This window comes from Anoplophora glabripennis, unplaced genomic scaffold (assembly GCF_000390285.2).
Source record: "Anoplophora glabripennis isolate ALB-LARVAE unplaced genomic scaffold, Agla_2.0 scaffold780, whole genome shotgun sequence".
Lineage (NCBI taxonomy): Eukaryota > Metazoa > Arthropoda > Insecta > Coleoptera > Cerambycidae > Anoplophora > Anoplophora glabripennis.
The window spans coordinates 200,084-223,617 of record NW_019416859.1 but is presented as its reverse complement, the minus strand read 5'-3'; the positions used below and the strand labels follow the sequence as shown (position 1 = coordinate 223,617).

The 23,534-nt window shown below is 33.4% G+C and overlaps 1 protein-coding gene across 1 annotated transcript; it reads left to right on the top strand.

Annotated features, from left to right (window-relative positions):
* Positions 1 to 4,630: 4,630 nt before the first annotated feature.
* Positions 4,631 to 21,206, top strand: LOC108913072 (the record flags this gene model as incomplete). Its single annotated transcript, XM_018718540.2, has 3 exons — positions 4,631 to 5,035; positions 9,394 to 9,752; positions 19,558 to 21,206. Coding segments are annotated over 3 exons (954 nt in total), but the record flags the coding sequence as incomplete, so codon positions are not given.
* Between the last annotated feature and the right edge of the window lie 2,328 nt (positions 21,207 to 23,534).

Genomic DNA, 23,534 nt, shown 5'->3' with positions numbered 1-23,534 from the left:
TTTTTTTAATAATGTACGGTAAAAGTTGAAAACGTATTTTTCATTATTAAAAAATAATTGCCTTATTTATATAATAACTCTGAGACTATGAAAGATACGTAAAAAATGATAGACAACAAAAATTTGCTCTTTTTCAACAAATATTTTGTTTTTTTATTCCTATAGCATAAAAAATAAAGGAGATCGCAGCTTGAAGTATCCATTTTAATGAAAAAACGACCTGTCTCGAGCCCTTCAATCCTTTCCCTTTAAAAAACGAAGTACTTAAAAGGTTTTATATGCAAACGATCTTACAGCTCTTGAAATTATCTTTGAAATGCTTTTTTATAGGATACTATAACTTCAAAATTAACCGAGTTATGGTAAAAAACCTATGACATTTTTTCGGAGCAAAATAGGCTTTCTCATTTTTGGAGCAAAATGTTAGGATTCAAGTGCGCGTCAGCGTGTATAAACAATATAAGGGAATTTTTATTTTAAATTATTGCACAATTAGCTATAACATTCCAAGATTTAAAACGTATTTTTTTTATTAATTTTTTAGCACAGGGGTTGAAAAGTGTTATGAGATACAAATTCTTGTATAAGCAATGAGGGAATTTTTATTTTAATTAATTGCACCGTTAAAGCATTTCAAGCTTTTAAAAAGTAATATTTTATCATTTTTGACAATACAGAGGTGGTTTTTAGGGGTTGAAAGGGAAATATTATTTTATTAGCTATAAGGTAACTTTCATTTTAAATAATTGCGCGATTTAATCATTCCAAATCTTTAAAAAGTAATTTTTTATTATTATTTTTTGCATAGGGGTAGTTTTTAAGGGTTAAATAAAGGGTCGAAAGAAACAAATATATCATAAAACATGTTCGAGAACATGGAACATTATTTAATCTTTGTGCTTGAACAAGATTTTTATCAATAATTTGCTTAAAACTTTTTCAATTTTTTTCACTTAGGGGTAGTTTTTACCCCTAAAAAACAAAAAACGTCAATCGGGCTTATGTCACTTTTGAACTTGAGCCTAAGATGAGCCTTATTCCAAATTTTCATGCAAATCCATGCAATTTCAAAGAATTCGGAGGTTACAGCTGATTTTCAGCTTCACTGACTGTACTATTATTGTAATCAAACCACTGCATTTAAATATAATTTCCACCAAAATAACTGGATTAACGGATACTTATCCAGCCCAGCACTACACGCCATACACCACGCCACGATTTGATCTAATGGTGACGATGAGAATAGGCAAAGACAACGAACGACAACCATAGAATAAGGACTTTTACTCCGATTTAACTACAAGTGAACCAAATACGTGTTTATCTGCAGAATTTATTTAACGGGTTGCAGCAGGTGTACCAACTTTCAAATATATAAACGCCTTGCTTATGAAGCAGTTTTTGAATATATAAATATTCATATATTCCATCAAAAGTAATTATAACCATCAGTTTATTGTTACATCAATAATTAATGAAGAACTGTGAAAGCAAAATCAATACAATTTAAGATGCGTGCATAAACACTAGCAGTTATAAATAAACTTTAATTATTGTAAATAAAATAATAATAGGGAACTCACAATGCAGCGAAACATTAAACAAATGCCATTTGGTATTTTCAAAGCGAACGAATACTATAAAATTCAATGAAACAGAATTGAATAGGAAGGAACATAAAAGAATTGGATACAGACGAGGTGAACCTACACTTATTATGTAAATACTCATGGTCTGCATGGCAGTTTTGTTCTGATATGTACACGTACATTTTCCTGTAGCATGAAAACGAGAAGATAATCTAGAAATAGACTTTTCTTGCAATATTTTAAAGGTCAGGTGTTCAAAACTAAGTCACTAAACTAATTTAAATTTTACTAATTGTGTAATATCAAAAAGTAAGGATATTACCAATCCTCTAAAACCTCTAAAAGTTGCCTAAAATTATTCAAAGGTCAACAACACAAAGTGCAATAAATCGTGGGTAGATATTATTTTTTATAATTAAAAATCTCGTGATAAGTACAGGGTGTTTCACATAAGAACCGACACAGATCGGAGACATGTAGGAGAACCCAAAATATGATGATTTAACTCAACTTACCCCCGAGAAATTATAGACCTTGAAAGTGGAGTTTCAAATTTCGGTTTCAAAAGCGTATTTTGAATTCCACTAGTAAAACTATCAAAAGGAGGCTCATTTTCTTTGTGAGACATCATTCTATTAAAAATTTCTAGTGCAACTTTAGGACAAGTTAGTATTAAAAGGCATCAGCCATCAGCAGTAAATTTAAAAGCATCTGCATTATGTTGAAGAAAATCTTCGACATATCCTTCAGCTATTGGTTAGTTTTTTCTAATAGGAAATGAACAAGTAGTATATCACCATTTTCTTCTATATGTATGCTCTATGCACATGTTTACTAGTTCAACAATTTGCACCTATCAGCAACAGCAATAACAGCAACCACCTAATCATTAAACAATACTTTAGTAAAACGACCAAATTAATTTGTAGTACTTAAATGTCAAAATGTTTCCATTCTTGAAAACAGATACTATACTTTGCAACCCTGAAAACTATTGGATTACCATAAAATAATCAAAGAAATATTTTGCAGTATTAACTACTACATTCTTTTATTTGTACTTATTCAAAAATATAGAAAAATACGAAGAAATAAACAATTATTACCAAAATACAGGGTGGTTCACAAATGGTGACCAAAAATGAAACCTCGTATTCTTTGGTGAATTTTTAAGGGGAGTCTTTCCTATAAATTTTCTGTCTAGGACGCTTCGTTAAAAAGATACAAAGTGTAAAACTTCAAAAAATATGTTTAATTTTTAAAAAAAAAATTTAAAAACTACTCAGTGAAATAATTGGAAATTGGGCACATGTATTTACGTAAACATTGTCCAAAATATGAGGGCTCTTCCTAAAACGTGCATGCTCCAATGGCGGAGATACAGGGTATTGTTGGTATGTGTTTCTAAATAAAATAGTACGCCATTGCTTTACGATAACAACCATGATATTTAGAAATCTTATTTCAATTATCTACTTTCGAAAAAAGCCTAATTTTCGAGTAAAGCTTCAAAAACCAACTGAAAACATTTACTTAAATGATATGACAAGCACTAATCATTAGGTTATTTTATTGGAATTAAGAAATTATTAACATCACTTTAATGATTTTATTTGAGTAAATGCTCAAAAATACCTCCATTTCCACGAACACAGGCCCGACATCTTTTTAGTAACGAAAATGTAATTTGTTCGAAATTTATTGTTGCTTGAATCTGATGAAAAGCATTATTTATTATTTCTTCTAACTTCTCAAAATGTCAAAGTTGCTATCGCAGCCCACCACAGAGCACCTAGAGTGTACGTTTCCTATCCCAAAGCATGGGAACTGATGAAGCCAAATTGCGGGGAAGTGGAGTGGTGAGGTAATCTGACGGCGCATACTTTGATCAGGTCCGGATTAAACAGTATTTTTACACTTATGACAAATATTCAATGTTCAAGTTTGGAATTCAGAAAATAATATATTTTAATGTTTTGTTTAAATAAACCCAAAGCGGTACCGCTGTTGTATCACTACAATTATGAGTGGAAAGGTGACATTTTTGAAATGTATTTGCATCTTTGATTCATTGGTAGAACTGATTCATGCGTCAAAAAACTTGATAAAGTCTGTAGCAGTGTAAAACCACACTGTTTACCAATAAATTCGTGAATTAATTCATGAAGAACTTCGTCAATTTATTCATCAATAAATTGTCAATGTAAAACAGCTATTAAAACACGAAATAAGTACATGTGAGATGGAGAATGCTGCGCGAAGCCGTTCAAATGGCATAAAATATTTTATGTTATTACTTACCTAAATAATGAAATTTCAGCACTGTTGTGATCAGATCTGCTATTACAATCGTCAACGATACACTGCCCCATGATTGCACAAATAAAAACAATATATTTAATGAAGTACTAACAATGTTAGCACATCGATTGTCTAACGACGACTGAGAGCGCGAGGCTGGCTGGGCTGAGATTGGGCTGACGGTTGGCTTCACCGGCTTGCCTCTACAGTTCAGTCTATTTTGTCTATGGCAGCCCACTATGTAATTTTAAAAAGCATTATATTCGTGTGTTTTCAGTTCATTTTTTAAGTTTTACTCGAAAATCAGTCTTTTTTCGAAAAACATAAGAGAGTAGTAATTTGTAGAAAATTGAAAAACGAATCCGAAAATATCACGGTTGTTACCGTAAAGCAGTGGCGTACTGTTTTATTTAGAAAAATATGCCACGGATACCCCGTAACTCCACCACTGGAACATATAAATTTTAGGAAAAGCCCTCAGATTTTGGACAATATTTACATAAATACATGTGCCCAATTTCAAATTACTTCACTTACTAATTTTTAAATTACTTAAAAAAATTCAAAATGTTTTTTGAAGTTTAACACCCTGTATCTTTTTAACGAAGAGTCCTAGATAACAACTTTATAGGAAAGACTCCCCTAAAAATTCACCAAAGAATGCGAGGTTTCATTTATTAAAAATAAATTATTATTTCTAATGCGTTTCAAAAGACTTATCATCCCCTTTTTTTTAGAAGACGGAAGAGCGATCCCTTCCCATAGCCGTCCGCATCCACCGCACCCTCGAGCTGGCCGACGACAAGTTCTACGTCATCACGTGCGGCAAGGCGGGCTTCCTCAACACCTCCCTGGTCTCCCTGCGTCTCACGGAAGGCACCAGGAAGGTGATCGAAGCAGTCTACCACCGTTCGTACACCCTAAAGGTGGAAATTCTGAGACCGGACAGCACTTACGGCTTCCGGGTGAAGAACTGCCTGGCCTTCAACAGACCCAACAGCACGGAGCAGTTGGTGGACCAGAGGGGCTGCCCCGTCGGGAACATCATCGATCCCTTCGTCTACGACGAGAAGAAGGGCATCGCCGAGGCTCAGATCAAGTCGATGTTCAGGTTTCCCGAGAACTCCGAAGTGCATATTCAGGTAAAGTTTATTGATTTTCGAAAAAGCATTAACTGAAATGTGAAAATAGTAGCAGTTGTACGCGTATGACACGCATTGACACGTCTCAGATGGAATCAAAACCCGTCTTGCCGATTTTTTAAAAACTCACTCTATACAATCTTGAAGTGTTGACAACATTTTTAGTAAGTTCACTTCATTAATATTTGAACGTTTGTAATAAGTATATTACGCATTTATCTTTAAAATAATAAATGACATTTTAAAAGTATTATTTCAAAATTGAGTGTTGATTAAATCTTTGTAATGTTGCATCAAAAAATTCTTTATTATGTGTTCTGTTCTTGGAAAGCAAGGTGTGAAGCTATATGCAAGTATTTAAATAATATATTCTTTATAAATAGAAATCGAACAGCGATTTTGTAGGTGTGCCTCTAGGATACAAGAGATATGGATCATTTGTCCTCTAGTAATATTTCTCTTATTTATAATGAAATACTTTGATATATACTCGGATGAGGCACCGCACTTTGTGAACTTTTTCATTGTTGATTTTTCAAGAAAAAGTTATTCTTGATAAAAAGTTTTTCTTATCTTGGGAAGCCATGGGCAGTAATCTAATATGTAGTAAAACACGCAGGGCGTCCAAAAAATTTTAAAATGTGATATTTTCCCTAAGCAAAGTATCTTTAATTTTTGTTTTGATTAAAAATTGTATTTAACAAATTTGTTCGAGAACTCAAGAAATGCGTAAATAAGAACAAGCGATTTTTTAACTATCTTACTTAAAGCAGACAGAAATTGTAAAAAATATATTGACTTTGACATTGATAAGGAAATATCCATGGCAATAATATGGTATGTAATATACAGGGTATTAATGATAAGTTTTGCAAAACTTTAATGGCGTATTCTACCGATGAAAATAATCAAGTTTTGCCCTATAAAAAATAACTTCACTAGCAAAAAATATTTAGTGATAAAATTTGGAGGATAACATTTTTTTAGTAGGGACTATTTTTTCATAGATAACTTATTCCGAAATACACTCCAGTGACGTAGTTATTGGGGGAGTAGGGGACCTTTTTTGAAGTAAAATCGTACGCCACTGGTTTTTTAAATAACTTTAAATGTTTTTAAAATGTACAATCAATTTGTGGCAATAATAAGTATTTGTAAAATTTACTGGTCTTTAGATAATTGGGAAATCAAATAAGAAGATACTTAAGTGCTTACCTACGTTGCTATTTATCATTTTCTGTTGATTGCTAAATGTGTAACAATAAATTCAATACCTAATATTTTTGAGAGATTTCAAAACACTATACAACATCACAATAAATGTTCAAAGTTGAATACCATATTTTTTTTATTAAAATCTGTTTTTAGTTGAATGAAAATTAATAAACTTTTTGCAACACACACAAGAGTGGCGTTGTATAGTGTTTTGAAATCTCTCAAAAATATTAGATATTGAATTTATTATTACATTTAGCAATCAATAGAAAAGTGATAAATAGTACTGTAGGCACTTAAGTATCTTCTTATTTGATTTCTCAATTATCTAAAGACCAGTAAATTTTACGAATACTTTACAAGAATACTTAATTGCCACAAATTGATTGTACATTTTAAAAACATATAAAATTATTTAAAAAAAACCAGTGGCGTACGATTTTATTTCAAAAAAGTACTACTCCACAGTAACTACGTCACTGGAGTGTTTCTGGTAGATAAGTTATCCATGAAAAAATGGTCTCTACTAAAAAAATGTCATCCCCACAAATTTTATCACTAAATATTTTACAGGAGATATAGTTACAGGAAAAATCATATAAATATTTGAAACATTTAACACCCTGTATCTCCGTAGGGAAGCGTCCTATCAAAAATGTTTATAGGGCAAAATTTGATTATTTTCATCGGAAGAATACGCCATTAATGTTTGGCAAAGCTTATCATTAACACCCTGTATGTATGTATGTATGTATGTAAGATAGTTAAAAATTGCGGCGTCTTTTTATTTGCTAAATGTGATTATTGCTCTTTTCGACTAAACCCCGTATTTAAGCATATCTTGAGTTCTCGAACAACCTTGTTAAATACAGTTTTTAACGAAAACAAAAATTAAAGGTACTTTTCTTAGGGTAAATTTCATATTTTGAAATTTGTTGGACGCCCTGTATGTTTTATTACATATTTGATTACTGCCCATGGCTTTCCAAGATAAGAAAAACTTTTTATGAGGAATAACTTTTTCTGAAAAATCGACAATAAAAAAGTTTACAATAGTTCGGTAAAAGTCCCGGATGGAACACACTGTATAAGCATCTACTAACTAGTAGACATTAGGTTGACTCGAAAAACGTTGACCGTCACCATCACATCACGAAATTAGGTCAAATAGCGCACAGCACTTGGGAAGAATGTTGTGGCATCATAACGGTACAGATCTAATCCTATTCATGTTGATAAAAATCGTGTCTACGTAAAAAAAACTGCACTGCTTTACGACAAACATAAATGATTTATTCACTTTAAAGCCTGTATCAGACAATGCAATTTAGTTGCAGCGACAAAATTGCGGGATAAAATTGCATGCTTATTATCACACAATCAGACAGAATTGCTGCAATTTGTTTAGTTGGCAGTAGTGTTACCAACTGTACATTGCTTAACATGTAAAATTTCTTGTATGTATCTTGTAAACAATTATTTTTTATTCAAGCAAAACATTGCAATTGATGAAAATTTAAAAGTAAATTGCTGTACGCCACCACTCCATGGCTAGAAATTGGCCTCAATGATTTGGGATCGAGGGGGATTATCCCTCTTTATCCTGCCTCATCTCGTGTAGGCCTGGACAGCCTTCGTAGGTAGGCCCCATCCGTCGTCTACCCCGACCGCAAATGCGGCCGGTGTAGGCGCTTTGTGGGACCTCCTTTTGTCCTGGCTGGGCCCCGCCGGCTAGGGCCCTTTCTTCTGGCGCTCTTCTTGCTTCGCCGGCTCGTCTGTGTAAACCCCGGGGGTAGTGTCATGTTTATGTGTGGTATGGTTGGGTAGGGTAGTGCGGCTATGCAGCCTGGGACGCGCTTTGCTAAGGTGGCCCTTAGCCCAGCGCGGGAGGGGAGGGGAAAGGAGGGTATGAGGGTGTGTATGTGTGTGTGTGTGTCGTTGTCTTCGTTTCTTGATCCTGGCTGTCTCTGAAACAGAAAAGGTTAGCGGGCGGGGGGGGAGGGAGTCGTTGGGGTGGTCACCCAGGGTCAAAAAGTTGGTGTCTAGGTCTTTTGTGTTTGTCGGTCACGTCGGGTACGTAGTCAACGGCTTGCCTGAGGAGGGGATTGTCATGTCTAGCGGCTACGTCAAACCGTTTCTCCGCGTTTTGTCTTATTGTCTGTGTAGCGTTTGTGTATTGTAAGTCTCGTAATATGTCAGTGTTTCTTACGTACCAGGGCGCGTAGGTGGCCGTGCGGAGGGCTATGTTTTCCACAGCCTGTAATGACTTTAAGTGGCTTTTTGCCGCGTGACCCCACGCCGTGGAGGCGTAGGTTAGCTGCGGTTGAAGTACCACCTTGATAAGCGTTCGCTTATTCCTTAAACTGAGGGTGTTTCCACCTTTGAGTAAGGGATAGAGCCTAGCCCTGGTGGTCTTCGCTCGCGCCACCGTCTCCACGATGTGCGGTTTCCACGTGAGACGCTGGTCCATCGTCACGCCCAGGTATCGTGTTTGTCGATTCCAGGAGATGGGTTCCTGGGATAGTGTCAGTCTGTCGAGGTTTTGTGGGATTTTTCGTTTGGTAAAAAGGATAGCCGAACTTTTGTTGGGATTAATTTTGACTTTCCACCTGTTGCACCAGGTTTCAAGTTGGTCTAAGGAGCTTTGGAGGAGGTAGACGGAATATCTAGGATCTACGGATTGGGATGTGATTGTCAGGTCGTCGGCGTATAAGTATATGTTGGTGTTGGGGGGATGTGGGATGTCGGAGTTGTAAATGGTGTATAGGTGTGGGGACAGGACGGTGCCCAAATTGCTGTATAGCTTTAATAGTGGCTTTAACGGTGTTACTAACAACAACCATGATCAACAGCCAACAACAGCTAGGTTGGTAATAAACAAATCTTCATAAAAGTAACTAGAATCTCTGCAATTTTGTTGCACGGAATAGAGCATGTTCTAACCAAATCCCTGCAACAAAATTGCATTGTCTGATACAGGCTTATAAGATAGTATTATAGAAAAAATATAAATATACGTGTGTCCACGATTGTCTGCTGAATATTTCTTAGCGGTACTTTTTTCGATATTGCAAATGACTCGGGTAAAACGAAAACTAAACAAATACTGCAACAATTAATTAAAATATACGCCTCCCTTTCAGTGCGACGTAGGTCTGTGCAAGGGCAGCTGTCCCGCCCCCTCGTGCTCAGGGGACACCCGTCCCCTCAACACCGACGACGGCATCCTCATGGCCGCCACCAGCGTCTTCGTGGTGTACCCAGGCGAACCGCCTCGAGCTCAGGAGCTCTGCGACGACATCGGTGGAGTGCACCCCTCCTGGTTGCTGTGGCTTGCCATCGCCCTGGGTGTTCTGTTCCTCCTCATGCTGATCATCAACATTTTCCTGTGCTCGGCGATGACTTGCGCTTGCGCGAGGACCGAGATCATTGAGAAGGAGCCCAGCATCATCGAGGACTACGATCCTTATAGGAGCTGGCACGGTAGTCAGTACGGATCCAGGTAATGCATTGGATGGATGAATTTATTTAAACTTGTCTACTGTCACACATACTCACAGTTTACATCGAATTCGTCGCAGGGTATACGGTTAGAAAGTAGGGATCTTTAAGATGGCACTGAAAAATTTTTCTTTGAACTGTCATGAAATCGCAACTTTAATTATGTTTTCTAAGAGTCAAAGAGACATTTTGGTTAACTAAAACGAAGAAGACTTTGTTTGTTCTAGAACAACAAAGTCTTTTTTATATACAGGGTGATTCATTAATTAATTGGTCTCCCTGTAGATGTTACCCATTAGTTTAATTTGAAAATTGCTTCAACATAGGTACCCGTTTATTTTTCAAAATTTATTGACTACAATATCAATCAAGTAATAGCTGTTTTATATTGACAATTTATTGATGAATAAATTGACGAAGTTCTTCATGAATTAATTCACGAATTTATTGGTAAACAGTGTGGTTTTACACTGCTACAGACTTTGTCAAGTTTTTTGACGTATGAATCAGTTCTACCGGTGAATCAAAGAAGCAAATAATTTTCAAAAAAGTCACATTTCCACTCATAATTTGTCAAAAACTTGATGAATAAATTGATGGTTATTTGACAGCTGATTTGGTGCATTACGCTTGTCCAATTTCTTGATGAAGCGACTTCATGAATTAATTGATCAATAAATTGTCAATGTAAAAAAGCAATAAGTAATTTCATTTCAAACATATTTTTAAAAATGTAGTGATTTTTTTTTCTATTTATTTTCTAGTAAACAGTAGAAAACATTATTAATAACCGCTTTTCAAGATATCGAAGAAATAAAACATTATTTATTAAAAAACATTTTTCCTTAAGATTTTTTTTAACAATAAACCTTTTTAATAGTGACGTCACATACGCCAAATTATAGGCAACTCCATAGTATACATACATTGTCATAAAGAATTTCCCATTTTTTTTACTAGATTGATTTTCTTTGTCATGACCTTGAATATCGCGATATTCTAGCAATATTAGAAATATTTAAGAAGTTTCAAACCCCAAGTGACAAACTAATAGAATTATAGAATCTATATATTTTTATTTCTAGAACAATATTGACTTTTATGGTAGGTAATTAATAAATTAAAATTATATCAATGTTCCTGAGCATGCGCATTAAAAATAATTTTATGTAAGCGAAGTAGCCTTATCATTAAACAAAGGTCTGGTTGTGATTAAAAGTACGTGTATAATAAACCATTTGAAAAAAAAAACACTCGATAAACACACTAAAGCATCAAGAAAAACAATAAAAATACTTAGTAGAACTAGAAAATGCCAAGATTAATCAAAGCAAGACAAAATACACTAATGATGACAGTGATCAGCGACAGATCTCACTTGCGTATGAGGCTATTACAATATTTAAATATAGGAATATTGTTTTATATAGTTTTTGTATATTCTAAGCACATTAGTGTATATATTTTGCGAAACATAAATACTTCTTAAATAAATGTTCTTAAATACTTCCAAATCCTTGTAAAAATAAATTAATTTGAAGTTATTCATTTTTATAGTATCTATGTAAATAGTACACAAGGGTCAGATTCAGTCTGTACAATTTCAACTATGACAATTTGTTGCGGGTTGCCTAAATATGTGACATTACACTAAAAGAGTAGGTATATTGAGCATCGCATTGCAGAGACTTAGATGCCAAATTCGATTTTTTTTCTTATGGAACACCATGTATATTTTTGCTATTTTAATGTACGTAAGATACATATTTTTAAAGCATCAAAGAAGAGTGAACCCCTTTTATTTCGGTTTTTATTATATCAGTGATATCAAAATAATAAATTTTAGTAACAAATCTAACGAGCGTTCAAATAAAAACGTGGTCAAGTTGGTTCTGAAAATTTGGACGTAGGGCGTAGCGTATAGCAAATGAACTTAAACGTCATCTGTCAAAGCGCTATATCGCCGCTATCAATTTGAATATTTTCGTTTTAAAAAGCGTTTAAAATGGTGTTTTCTCAAGAACAAAAAGTGTTTATCATAGAGTCCTACTTTAGAAATGGACGCAAGATTGATGGAATATGGAAGTATTCTATTGAGGAATGTTTCATAGAATTTCAAAATCAATTTCCCGGCGTTGTTGAGTACAAAATTTTTCAAAGTGCAGTTCAGCGTTGTGTTAATGTTTTTCGTGAAACGGGCAGTGTAACAAGAAAAGAAGGAAGCGGCCGACCTAAAAAGCGGACTGAAGAATTAAAAGAAAATGTCCAACAAATAATGGAAAATGCGCCAAGAACTTCTGTACGTGTTTTATCACAAATGGTGGGAGTATCAGTCGGTACCTGCCACACAGTGTTAAAAAAAGATTTGCGTTTGTTCTCCTATCGTTTAACTTGTCAGCAAGAACTTCATGAAGTTGATTTTCCGCGACGGGCTGTATTTTGTGAATGGTTTTTAAACAACTACGGTGAACTTCATAATATCACCTTTTTTTCTGATGAAGCCTGGTTTCATTTAAGTGGTTACGTAAACTCACAGAATATGAGAATGTGGTCTTCTGAAAAACCAGATAACTTTTTTGTCGAGGGCCCTCTACACGCTCAAAAAATTGGAGTTTGGTGTGCTCTCAATCGAAGGAGGATTTATGGACCTATTTTTTTTAATGGTACTCTTACTGCGCAAAGGTATAGAGAAGAAATTATCGCTCCTTTTGTTAACCAGCTGGAAGAAAACGAAATTACAAACTTTTACTTTCAACAAGATGGCGCAAGGGCACATACGGCAGGCGAGACGATGAATATGTTGAGGGAAGTTTTCCAAAATCGACTAATAAGTCTCAATGCTGAACATGAATTTCCACCGAGGTCATGTGATATTACGCCGTGTGATTTCTTTTTGTGGCCTTACCTTAAAAACACTATTTTTGAACTGCCTATTCCTGATTTAAACCATCTGCAGGCTCGACTTATAGACAAGATTCGTGAAATTAACAATACCCCGAGCATCTTAGAAAATGTCTTTAATTCTTTGAGGAACAGGTGTGAAAAGTGCTTGGAACAAGGAGGGGGACACTTTCAGCAGCTGCTTTAATTTATTGTTATAACAAGGAGGGGGACACTTTCCGCAGCTCCTTTAATTGTTTGTTATTGTTATCACGATTATTCTTTAAAATAAAGTTATATAGTCATTAACGTTATTGAAACTGACAGCTGCTATACAGCTCGTTGAGAAATGAGGTTAAGTTGGTCGCTATAAGCTACTCCCTACGTCCAATGTGTCAGAGCCAACTTCGACCACGTTTTTATTTGAACGCTCGTTATAAGTTGAACAATAATACATGAGGTTCATTAATATTCTATGAAATACCTTACATTTATGTATATGGAGTGTTTTAGAAAAAGATACCACACATTTGAGATCAAAATTTAACCATATCTTTTCTAAAAAACAATTTAATGCAACGAAATTTACTACAAATAAATATTTGAGGGTGTTAAATGCTTTACTGTTGTTGGTTTTTTACCAATTGCTAGAATTCGCTGTCTACAACCTTACCTAGTGAAATTTTATGACAACTTATTTGAGGTTAGATTTTTTACAGTATTTTTTTATACAGTTATAAAGTAAATTTTATTTTATTATTGTAGGTACTCTTGAAATGATGATAAACACTGTCCCAATGAAAATAAAGAAAATGTACCAATATAGATGTAGCTACCTTAGCATAATTTTGCTTTCTTAAAAAGCTATCGCTTCTCAAAAAAAAATTTTGTTCTATTTTAATTAATACTAACACAACTTTTTAAAGGGAAAATCTGTACCAAAGTAAGTTTATCGAAATTATTATTATTTTTATTCAAAGAAACTGCCCTTGAGGAGTGGCTCGTTAATTTCCGGACACCCTGTATACTACGGAGTAGACGCTGGTTGACTCTGATACCTTTAAAATTAAGTAAAAAGTACGAGAGCTAGAATATAGAATATATGTTTTTTAAAACAGATTTCTGGCTTCGCGAGCGCCTTCGTTGTGAAATCGAAAGATGCTTGAAATTCGTAGAGCGTTTAGAGCTTCTCATACAACACATATACGCCATAGTCGCCATAACTCAATGAAGAACGTAGTTTTTCTGGCATTCCATAATTAACCAAAAAAGTTTGCTCGAATTATAGTAGGATCGTATACGATGCAAAGTAGAGCAAAAAATTGTTGGCCTTTTATCAAAGGAAAATCGTGTCATCATATTTAGGAGGCGTAAGATAAATCTTTTCAAATTTAAAATGAAATTCAATGTAAAATTTGAAATACCGCGGCATACGCACTGTGTTTCGGTAGTAGCTGTAGTAGCCCAGGTGCATCGAGTGTACGAACTGGTCGGTTATACGTCAAATACTAACCTGGCGAGCTTTGCCGTCAATTGGAGAGCGCTTCCAAAAAACAAGTAAACAACAGTGGCGCGTACAGAGGTAAAATGTAGTACATATGTGGAATTTAGGAAACAAATTGGATTTATAATAAATTACATTTAAAATAAATAGTTTATAAGAATAAAGGAATTTTTGTAGCAACAAGGGTGCCAGACCTGAACTGATCCCCTCGTCCCTTCATAATGTATAAAGAAATTATTGAATTTGTAAAACCCTTAAAGGCGTACTTCATTGGTTCCCTTGACAGGCAATGATTTATTACTTTGCATCGAATATGATCGTACTATAGATTTTGTTGGATCTCAAATTTTATTTTCACTGATAGAAAAGAGCATATAGATTTCAATTTACGAAATTATTACTCGTAATAAGAAGTTAAAAAATACTCATATTTCATTTCTTCACATTATTTAAACATACAACATACATATTCATATATTAAAAAATACAAGCTAAACTGTTGGAAGACTTGAGATTCATAATTAATTAGATACTTCTGATATGTATATTATGTTGTTTATAAAGTAAATAACAACATTCGGTAGGGGTAGAATAGAATCGCTAGTTAATTGAACCAGTGTTTATTCTGACAACAGTATGAACTGTAAACAACAAAATTTGCTTAATCGACATAATTTGGACCGTACCAATTCATAATTTGTAGGGGTAAAAATCGGCTACAGTACTTAATAATGTACAAATAAAAGGTGCGTTATATTTTTCATTTACGTACATGTATTAATAAACCTGAAATGTATAGTTGTCATGGTCAAATTATTTATTATTCCAAATAACTACTGAGCAATTTACGTGAAAAAAAAACTACCCAAAACTGTTATTATGAATAACTATAATGATTTGTGTTCCTTTAAATAATACACAAGTTATTACGAAGTGTTGTTTAAACAACAAAATTATATAACTATTATCATCATTAATCATATATGTTCATTGAATTAATTACGATGACATTCTTAATGTGGATTTTTTTATTTTTTTTGAACAGACTGACTGAATAAAATAAAAATATTTACCTGAACCACCTACAATGTCAACAATTTTAACGAAAAGGTAAATAGTTCATCCACCCCCACATTTTTCTGTCATCTTAACTTTCCTTGACTAAAACCTACACATAAAGAACACTTAAGTTAAGTATCTACTAATTGTGTTACTTCTTTTGGTGAAATATTCAGGTCAACACTAATTGCTAATACTTCAGACGTAATTTATGTACGTAAGAAGTTAATCAATGCAGAATTCAGCCACATATTTCGCCAAAAACACAGACATGTGCTAGTCAATCTAACATTATCACAGTACACTGTTTGATATACAGGGTATACAGTGAATGTACAACAGTAATATGGTCATATAATTGGTGCCATGTAATTTTGTATACTGTAGAAAATGCATTTTATGTTTTTTTGTGCATTTTCTTCAAGTTTAGTTTGACTAGTCAATGTGTAATGTCTTCGAAACTGCAGGTGATGGCTTTTCAATTGCAATAACCTTGAAAGCGTTAATTAAGGTTTGAATGAGGTAATTCTTCAGGCTTCTAAAAAATTTCTTTAAAAATTACCAAAATTCTGTCATTGTGTTTCATAAGGCACGGTATATCATCATTATATCCCCATTATTTTTTTACCTTTCGGATTAGAAAAAAAATTTGATAGAACAAAGTCCTGCAATGTTTTCTTGTAATATTAAAGAAGTATCATAAAAAACAATTGAATATTGCTTTTCTGAGAGATAAACCAAACTTTTGATTTTTAAATGAAACATCCTGTATATTTGTTGTTTTTTGAAATGCTCTATTTTTTCTGATTACAACAATATACAGGGTATCCTACCAGGAACCTCCACTATCGATATCTCTATTAATTTGAGGGTCACTTTATTAAATATTCCCTATACCTAGGGTTATAGATTTTGAGATAATAATTTTTAAAGAAAAAAATTTTGCAATGGTCCGTGGAGATGCTAATAACTCTTTTCAGAAGCGTGATATCAAGTTGATTTTTGGTACCTGCAAAGGGCATAGGTAACACTAAATTATAGTGTACCGACAAATTAAAACATTTAATACTAAGGGTTTAATTTTTGCTCTTACATTTTGATTACTTTAAACTGCTATAACTTTGTTAACTTAAATGTATGTTTTTACTCTGACGTAGGCAGATTGAAATTTCCTTTCAAGCCATACAAGCATTGTTAGGGTTGCCGTTACTACTTTTAGAGACATTTGCAATTGTCTATTTTTTTTCTGGTATCAGTCCTGTTGTCAAATTGACCATGACCAGAAACACTCCAAATACAATTAAAATATATACCTATATGTGTTCCATTAAAAAACCATAAGTTTTGTTTATATATCAGAAATGCAACATTCAATTGTTTTTGTGTACTTCGATCATATTACTAGAAAATTTACTAAAACTTCGGTCTTTACCTTTTTTATCTAGAAAGAAAAGTAGAAAAATAAGGAGCGATAAATGATCCTGTCTGTATATGCTGTAATGGCTGAGTGGGATAATCTAAACAAATACACAATGACCTCTAAAAGAAGTTCTGAGTAAAAATTTGTAGATGTACAGAGTATTTGAAGCAGTGACAATTAGCGCCTTGTTGTCATATCTCATCAGGCGGATTAGTTAATGCATTATATTATGTAGTTCACCTCACCCTCAACGTCAGAAATCGTAGACACTGAGACACGCTGCTTAAAAAAAATAGTAACAAATGCTTTATATTAAATTATTTTTTAATTAGTTAAAATCGTATTTTAAATTTACCAGATTATAAATATTTTTCTAAACTAATAGTACTATTTACAATTAGTTACGTATGCCTATCCACATACCAATATTAGTTAATATTTAATAAATCGTGCAAATTTTATAAATTTTTTAAAACACTCGAAAATTTTTTATTGTTCGGCGGTTCGTATGTTTGACATCAAAATAATTTGGTGATTTTAAAATAACAAGCTGGAAACTGATACAAAAACAATATATTTTTCCGGAAATTATTTGCCATTGTAGTTTTGCTCTTTGTCACTCTTTAACTTTCTACTGTAATTTTACAGATTTTGCAAATTTTAACAAGAAATTTATTAAAACAAAAATATTAACTCTACTTCTGATTGTTGGAAAAAAATCGTATTATCCCACTAATTAATATAACGAGCGTTCAAATAAAAACGTGGTCAAGTTGGTTCTGAAAATTTGGACGTAGGGCGTAGCGTATAGCAAATGAACTTAAACGTCATCTGTCAAAGCGCTATATCGCCGCTATCAATTTGAATATTTTCGTTTTAAAAAGCGTTTAAAATGGTGTTTTCTCAAGAACAAAAAGTGTTTATCATAGAGTCCTACTTTAGAAATGGACGCAAGATTGATGGAATATGGAATGTTTCATAGAATTTCAAAATCAATTTCCCGGCGTTGTTGAGTACAAAATTTTTCAAAGTGCAGTTCAGCGTTGTGTTAATGTTTTTCGTGAAACGGGCAGTGTAACAAGAAAACAAGGAAGCGGCCGACCTAAAAAGCGGACTGAAGAATTAAAAGAAAATGTCCAACAAATAATGGAAAATGCGCCAAGAACTTCTGTACGTGTTTTATCACAAATGGTGGGAGTATCAGTCGGTATCTGCCACACAGTGTTAAAAAAAGATTTGCGTTTGTTCTCCTATCGTTTATCTTGTCAGCAAGAACTTCATGAAGTTGATTTTCCGCGACGGGCTGTATTTTGTGAATGGTTTTTAAACAACTACGGTGATCACGGTCATCATAATATCACCTTTTTTTCTGATGAAGCCTGGTTTCATTTAAGTGGTTACGTAAACTCACAGAATATGAGAATGTGGTCTTTTGAAAAACCAGATAACTTTTTTGTCGAGGGCCCTCTACACCCTCAAAAAATTGGAGTTTGGTGTGCTCTCAATCGAAGGAGGATTTATAGACCAATTTTTTTTAATGGTACTCTTACTGCGCAAAGGTATAGAGAAGAAATTATCGCTCCTTTTGTTAACCAGCTGGAAGAAAACGAAATTACAAACTTTTACTTTCAACAAGATGGCGCAAGGGCACATACGGCAGGCGAGACGATGAATATGTTGAAGGAAGTTTTCCAAAATCGACTAATAAGTCTCAATGCTGAACATGAATTTCCACCGAGGTCATGTGATATTACGCCGCGTGATTTCTTTTTGTGGCCTTACTTTAAAAACACTATTTTTGAACTGTCTATTCCTGATTTAAACCATCTGCAGGCTCGACTTATAGACAAGATTCGTGAAATTAACAATACCCCGAGCATCTTAGAAAATGTCTTTAATTCTTTGAGGAACAGGTGTGAAAAGTGCTTGGAACAAGGAGGGGGACACTTTCAGCAGCTGCTTTAATTTATTGTTATAACAAGGAGGGGGACACTTTCCGCAGCTCCTTTAATTGTTTGTTATTGTTATCACGATTATTCTTTAAAATAAAGTTATATAGTCATTAACGTTATTGAAACTGACAGCTGCTATACAGCTCGTTGAGAAATGAGGTTAAGTTGGTCGCTATAAGCTACTCCCTACGTCCAATGTGTCAGAGCCAACTTCGACCACGTTTTTATTTGAACGCTCGTTACTTTCAATATGCTATACGAAATAATAAAAAGATATACCAGACGAATTTTTCTCAAGTGTCATAAAAATAGTAATTCCTTGTCCAATTAAATGGGCCTTTAATTTGCAATTTTGGTCAACTTGCAAAATTTATGCAACTTGACCAAAATTGCGTTTTAAAAGCCCATTTAATTGGACTATTCTGGAATTTTAAAATTCTGATTTCATGCGTCTAATGGTGTGCTAAAAATAAATTAATTCTCGCAAATGGTTTAAAAACTATACAACCAAAATAAATTTCATTGAAAATTTTGACCCAGAACTTTTTATTTTATTTTATCTAGCCCCATTCTGCCATGTAACATACAGAGTGTAAACAGATAATTGCGAAAAATAAAGAAGGTGTTGTTCGTTGATAATTATAAGAACAATGTCTAAAAATCCCTTTCAGCCAAATGAAAAGGTAAAGAGATTATCCAATAAATATAAAATACATATATTTTTCTCTTCCGTTTGAAGAACTTTCACGCAGTGAGATAATAGAGATTTTTTTTTACATGAAAGGCAGGAATCACTTTCTTAATTTTTTCGCACTTTCTTCTACACACCCTGAATAAAATTAGTCATGAAACACTCTGTATATCATGTTGAAGGAAAATGAACTTGATAGGAACACTTTTTAAGCTACCAACTTTCCATATCGTTCTCTTTGTGATTAACCTTTTTCACCTCAGTTCGGGTTTTATTCTGATTTTAAAAATTTGTTTGCAGATATTCACTAAACGGCGCGCCCCAGCATCCCAAAGGTTACACATCGGGTGGTTCCACGATGAATTCTACAAGATCCGTATCTTCCCACAGCGACCACTACGCCATCGTCCATTCCAGACCAGGAAGCAGGAGCTACAACAAACACAGGGGACCTCCATCTCACATCGGAAGTCACTTTAGTGGGAAATAAATGTTAAGCTGTATAAAAAATTGTGTTCCGGATAACCAAGGACTGCAAGGATGTAGTGATGAGCCTTAAATCCTTAATAATTTGTACGCGTTCTAGGCGAGTTCGAGTTATTTTTTATTTTATATCGTACCGAAATATGTAGATAGCTGGTTCGTTTTTAGTTCTCGACTTAACTGATTAAATTCTTTGTAATGGTCGTCTTACATAGTCAAATAAATTCATGAATTTATTGGACATATTAACAAGGTTTAACGATTTTTATCACAAACTCAGTTGGCATTATATCTTTAAACTTCAAAATGTAACTAGAATTCACTAAAAAATTGTTGAACTATTAGAGCTGGTCCTATCACAATTTCTTCTTGAAATTATTGTCATCAATAAATTGGCAATTTTGTGATTTACACGTAACAATTAATTGAAGACCAAAAAATCAATCAATTTTTTTGACTGTGTAAAAAAGGCTATAAAGGTGGATAGTAAAGTAATTTTTAGTTTTTGTAGACATGCCCACTTGTGATATTTGACGACCAGATAAGTCAGAACTGAAGAGCAATATATTTAAAAGTTGACCCTATACAGGGTGGACCAAATTCGACAATTTCCCGAAAGAATTCCCGAAAATGCCCTGTATTTCATAAACAAATTAAGATTTCAAGATGCAATTTTCGTGACATTTGAACTACTTTTTTGTATTCTTTCGCGAAATAAGAGAAATCCAAAATGTGTCGAATTTCGCCCACACCTCCATATTCTTCTATACAGAGTGTTGCAATGTCCCAGGACAAAATTCTGCAGGTCATTCTTTATCTAAAAGAAAGAAAACTTAAAAAGTTACTTGATCAGGTATATTCTAATAAATCTTTATATTTTAACATTGGGACACCCTGTATAAAATTTTGAAATAAGCGTGTATAAGTTTTCTTGTACCAGAAGGTATTTTATATGATATAAAAAGACAAAACTCGACGATTCTCGAATCTAACGAAGAACGATGAAATGGAACTATATTTTGTACATAACCGTCCCAAATTTTAGAAAGTAGAAACCCTACTACTAATTTATTTGTTAATAAGTCAATGTAGTTGATAATTTCCGCTATTTTTGTACATTTCTTCCTCTAATAAACTATATTTTTTATAGTAAATATTTCCCTAATTTAGAGATATACATATTTTTGAGATGAAACGATGATTGCAACTACCTAACACTGAACATGTTATAGTAAATATGGACGTTTATTGTTTTAATTATAATAATTGTTTGAAGAGATGTCTTCGATTCGAACGAATACATGTTTATTGCTTCCTCATCCTATTAACAATATATTTTCATAGATTTTACTCCGTGTAGGTACTTATAAATATAGCTTTAAATTTGTAAATTTTAATATACATAGAAGTAACTGCTAGTGCGAAATATTGTAAAGAGAACTGATCAATAAAATTTTTGTAAATAATCCTTGCAATAATTTAATTGTGGAAAAAAAATCATCGCCTTCTACTCAATGCAGATAGTTCAAAATAAGTGATTATAAGTTCGTGATGGTTAAGTCGCCATCTGTTGGTTGCAGTCGGCTTTCAGCAACGCCATCTATTGACTGAGGTTTTTGGTGGTATGAGTTATTCTTTACAATAGCTGCTGTCGATTCCCGCCCCTGAGCATATTATTTATAAATGTTTATACAGGATGTCCCGAAATTCATGCAACAAAATTTGGTCATAGATTCTTAAGATAAATTTAGAGGACCCGTTTTTTTTGCCAACTGGCCCCCACTTCCTGAGTTACAGCCCCCTAAGAAGTCTTTTTTATATCTCAAAACCATGTTGTACGAGAATCACTAAATTTGATACACAGGGGTTTTATGACATGTGGAATCTCACAGTGCTACGCTTTTTTGCGAGAAACCCCCTTAAGACACTTTTTCGTGGGCCCTCTTGTCTTTGGAACCAGAAAAATTTGGTCGCAATTTTTTTTTTAATTATTAGGCTAGAAAGCCATTGAATTTAGAAACTTTTTTGTCCCTTGATATTTGTTTCGTAAAACGCAATATTTTTGAGGAAATTTTTTCTCGAAAACATTGCTTTTTACGAAAAAAGTATAAAGAGACAAAAAGTTTCTAAATTTAATGGCTTTCTAGTGGACTGATAAATTTTAAGAAATTTAATTATGCGACCAAATTTTTTTGGGTTCCCCTTCAAAAAACGTAGCACCATCAGATTCCACATGTCATAAAACCCCTGTGTACCAAATTTAGTGATTCTCGTACAACAGGGTTCTGAAATAAGATTATTCTTAGGGATGGACTTCAGGGGGCTGTAACTCCGAAAGAGAGGGCCACTTGGCAAAAATAAAAAATACGGGTCCCCTAAATTTGTCCTAAGAATCTGTGACCAAATTTTGTTGCATGAATTTCGGGACATCCTGTATAACCAATGGCTGCTGCATACTACCTCACCAGTACCTACGCCAAGGGACATTTAGTTAATTTCCTAATTTTTCGCTTAGTGGCGTTATGCATGCAGAATAAAATTTAAAATTAAAATAAGAACAAAATTAGCGTAGTTTAACTAAATTCATTATCAACTTGCTGATTATAACCATGAAAAAGTCTAATATTATGAAAATAACTTTATTACTTGTCAATTATAATCAGGAATATGTAGTCGAGTCAAATTTTTCACTCAGCAATATAGTAGTTAGTCGCCACTATTGATATCTCGGAAAGTAGTGATCCAATAAATCTGAAAGTTTGGCAATCTATCAAAGGCAGTAGAGTCAACACAGCTACTATATGAAGAACTTTATGGCACTTAAGGTTATTACGGAAGTTGACATTAACCTTCTTATTTTAAATGGGACACCCTATATATTAGCGCACTTTCGGATTCTACAAGAAATTTGAGGGACACTTTATTAAATATTCACTACACCTAGAATTTTGAAATACTAATTTTTAAAGAAAAAATTTGATAGATGCAAGGGTCCCCGGAGATGCTAGTAACTCTTTTCAGGGGTGTGATATCAAGTGGATTTTTGGTACCTGTAAACGGCATAGGTAACAGTAAATTATGGTATACCAACAAATTAAAACATTTAATACTAGCTATTTCATTTTTTCTGTTACAATTTGATAAATTCAAACAGTTGTTAACTTAAATGGAACACCCCATTTTTTACTCTGTCGTATGCAAATTGAAATTTCCATTCAAGCCATTGTTAGGATTACTGTTACTATTTTTAGAGATATTTGCAATTTTCTATTTTTTTGGACAGTTTTTCTTGTATCAGACTTGTTATCAAATTAGCCATGCCCAGAAACACTCCAAAAACAATTAAAATAACTTGGCATTTGTCAAGGTAGTCAAATTATTGTTGTGTCTGTAATAGTTTTTGCCGAAAATTTAGATAAAAATGCCTGTAGATCGTTTAAATTAATGCTAATGAGGATTATTTTAATTTGTTTGCTATTTATGGAAAATGTGACAAAGTAATTTCAAGAACATGTAGATAATTTGCTGCTCGATATTCAGAAAAAAAAAGACTGAGAAAGAGAAAACAAATGACTAAGAAGTCATTAAAATTTTCATTTGTTTATCTAAAAATTAATTAAAAATAACAGTAAATAAGATAACTTTATTTTTTATTAAAATATAAATATTACACAATAAGTCCTGAAAATTTCATTAAGATATCATCTCTAATGGTTTTTCCACGATTAATTTTGTAATTTAAAGTGCTGAAAATGTTTATTGCAAAAAAAATTAAAATTTTGGAAAACCGTTTT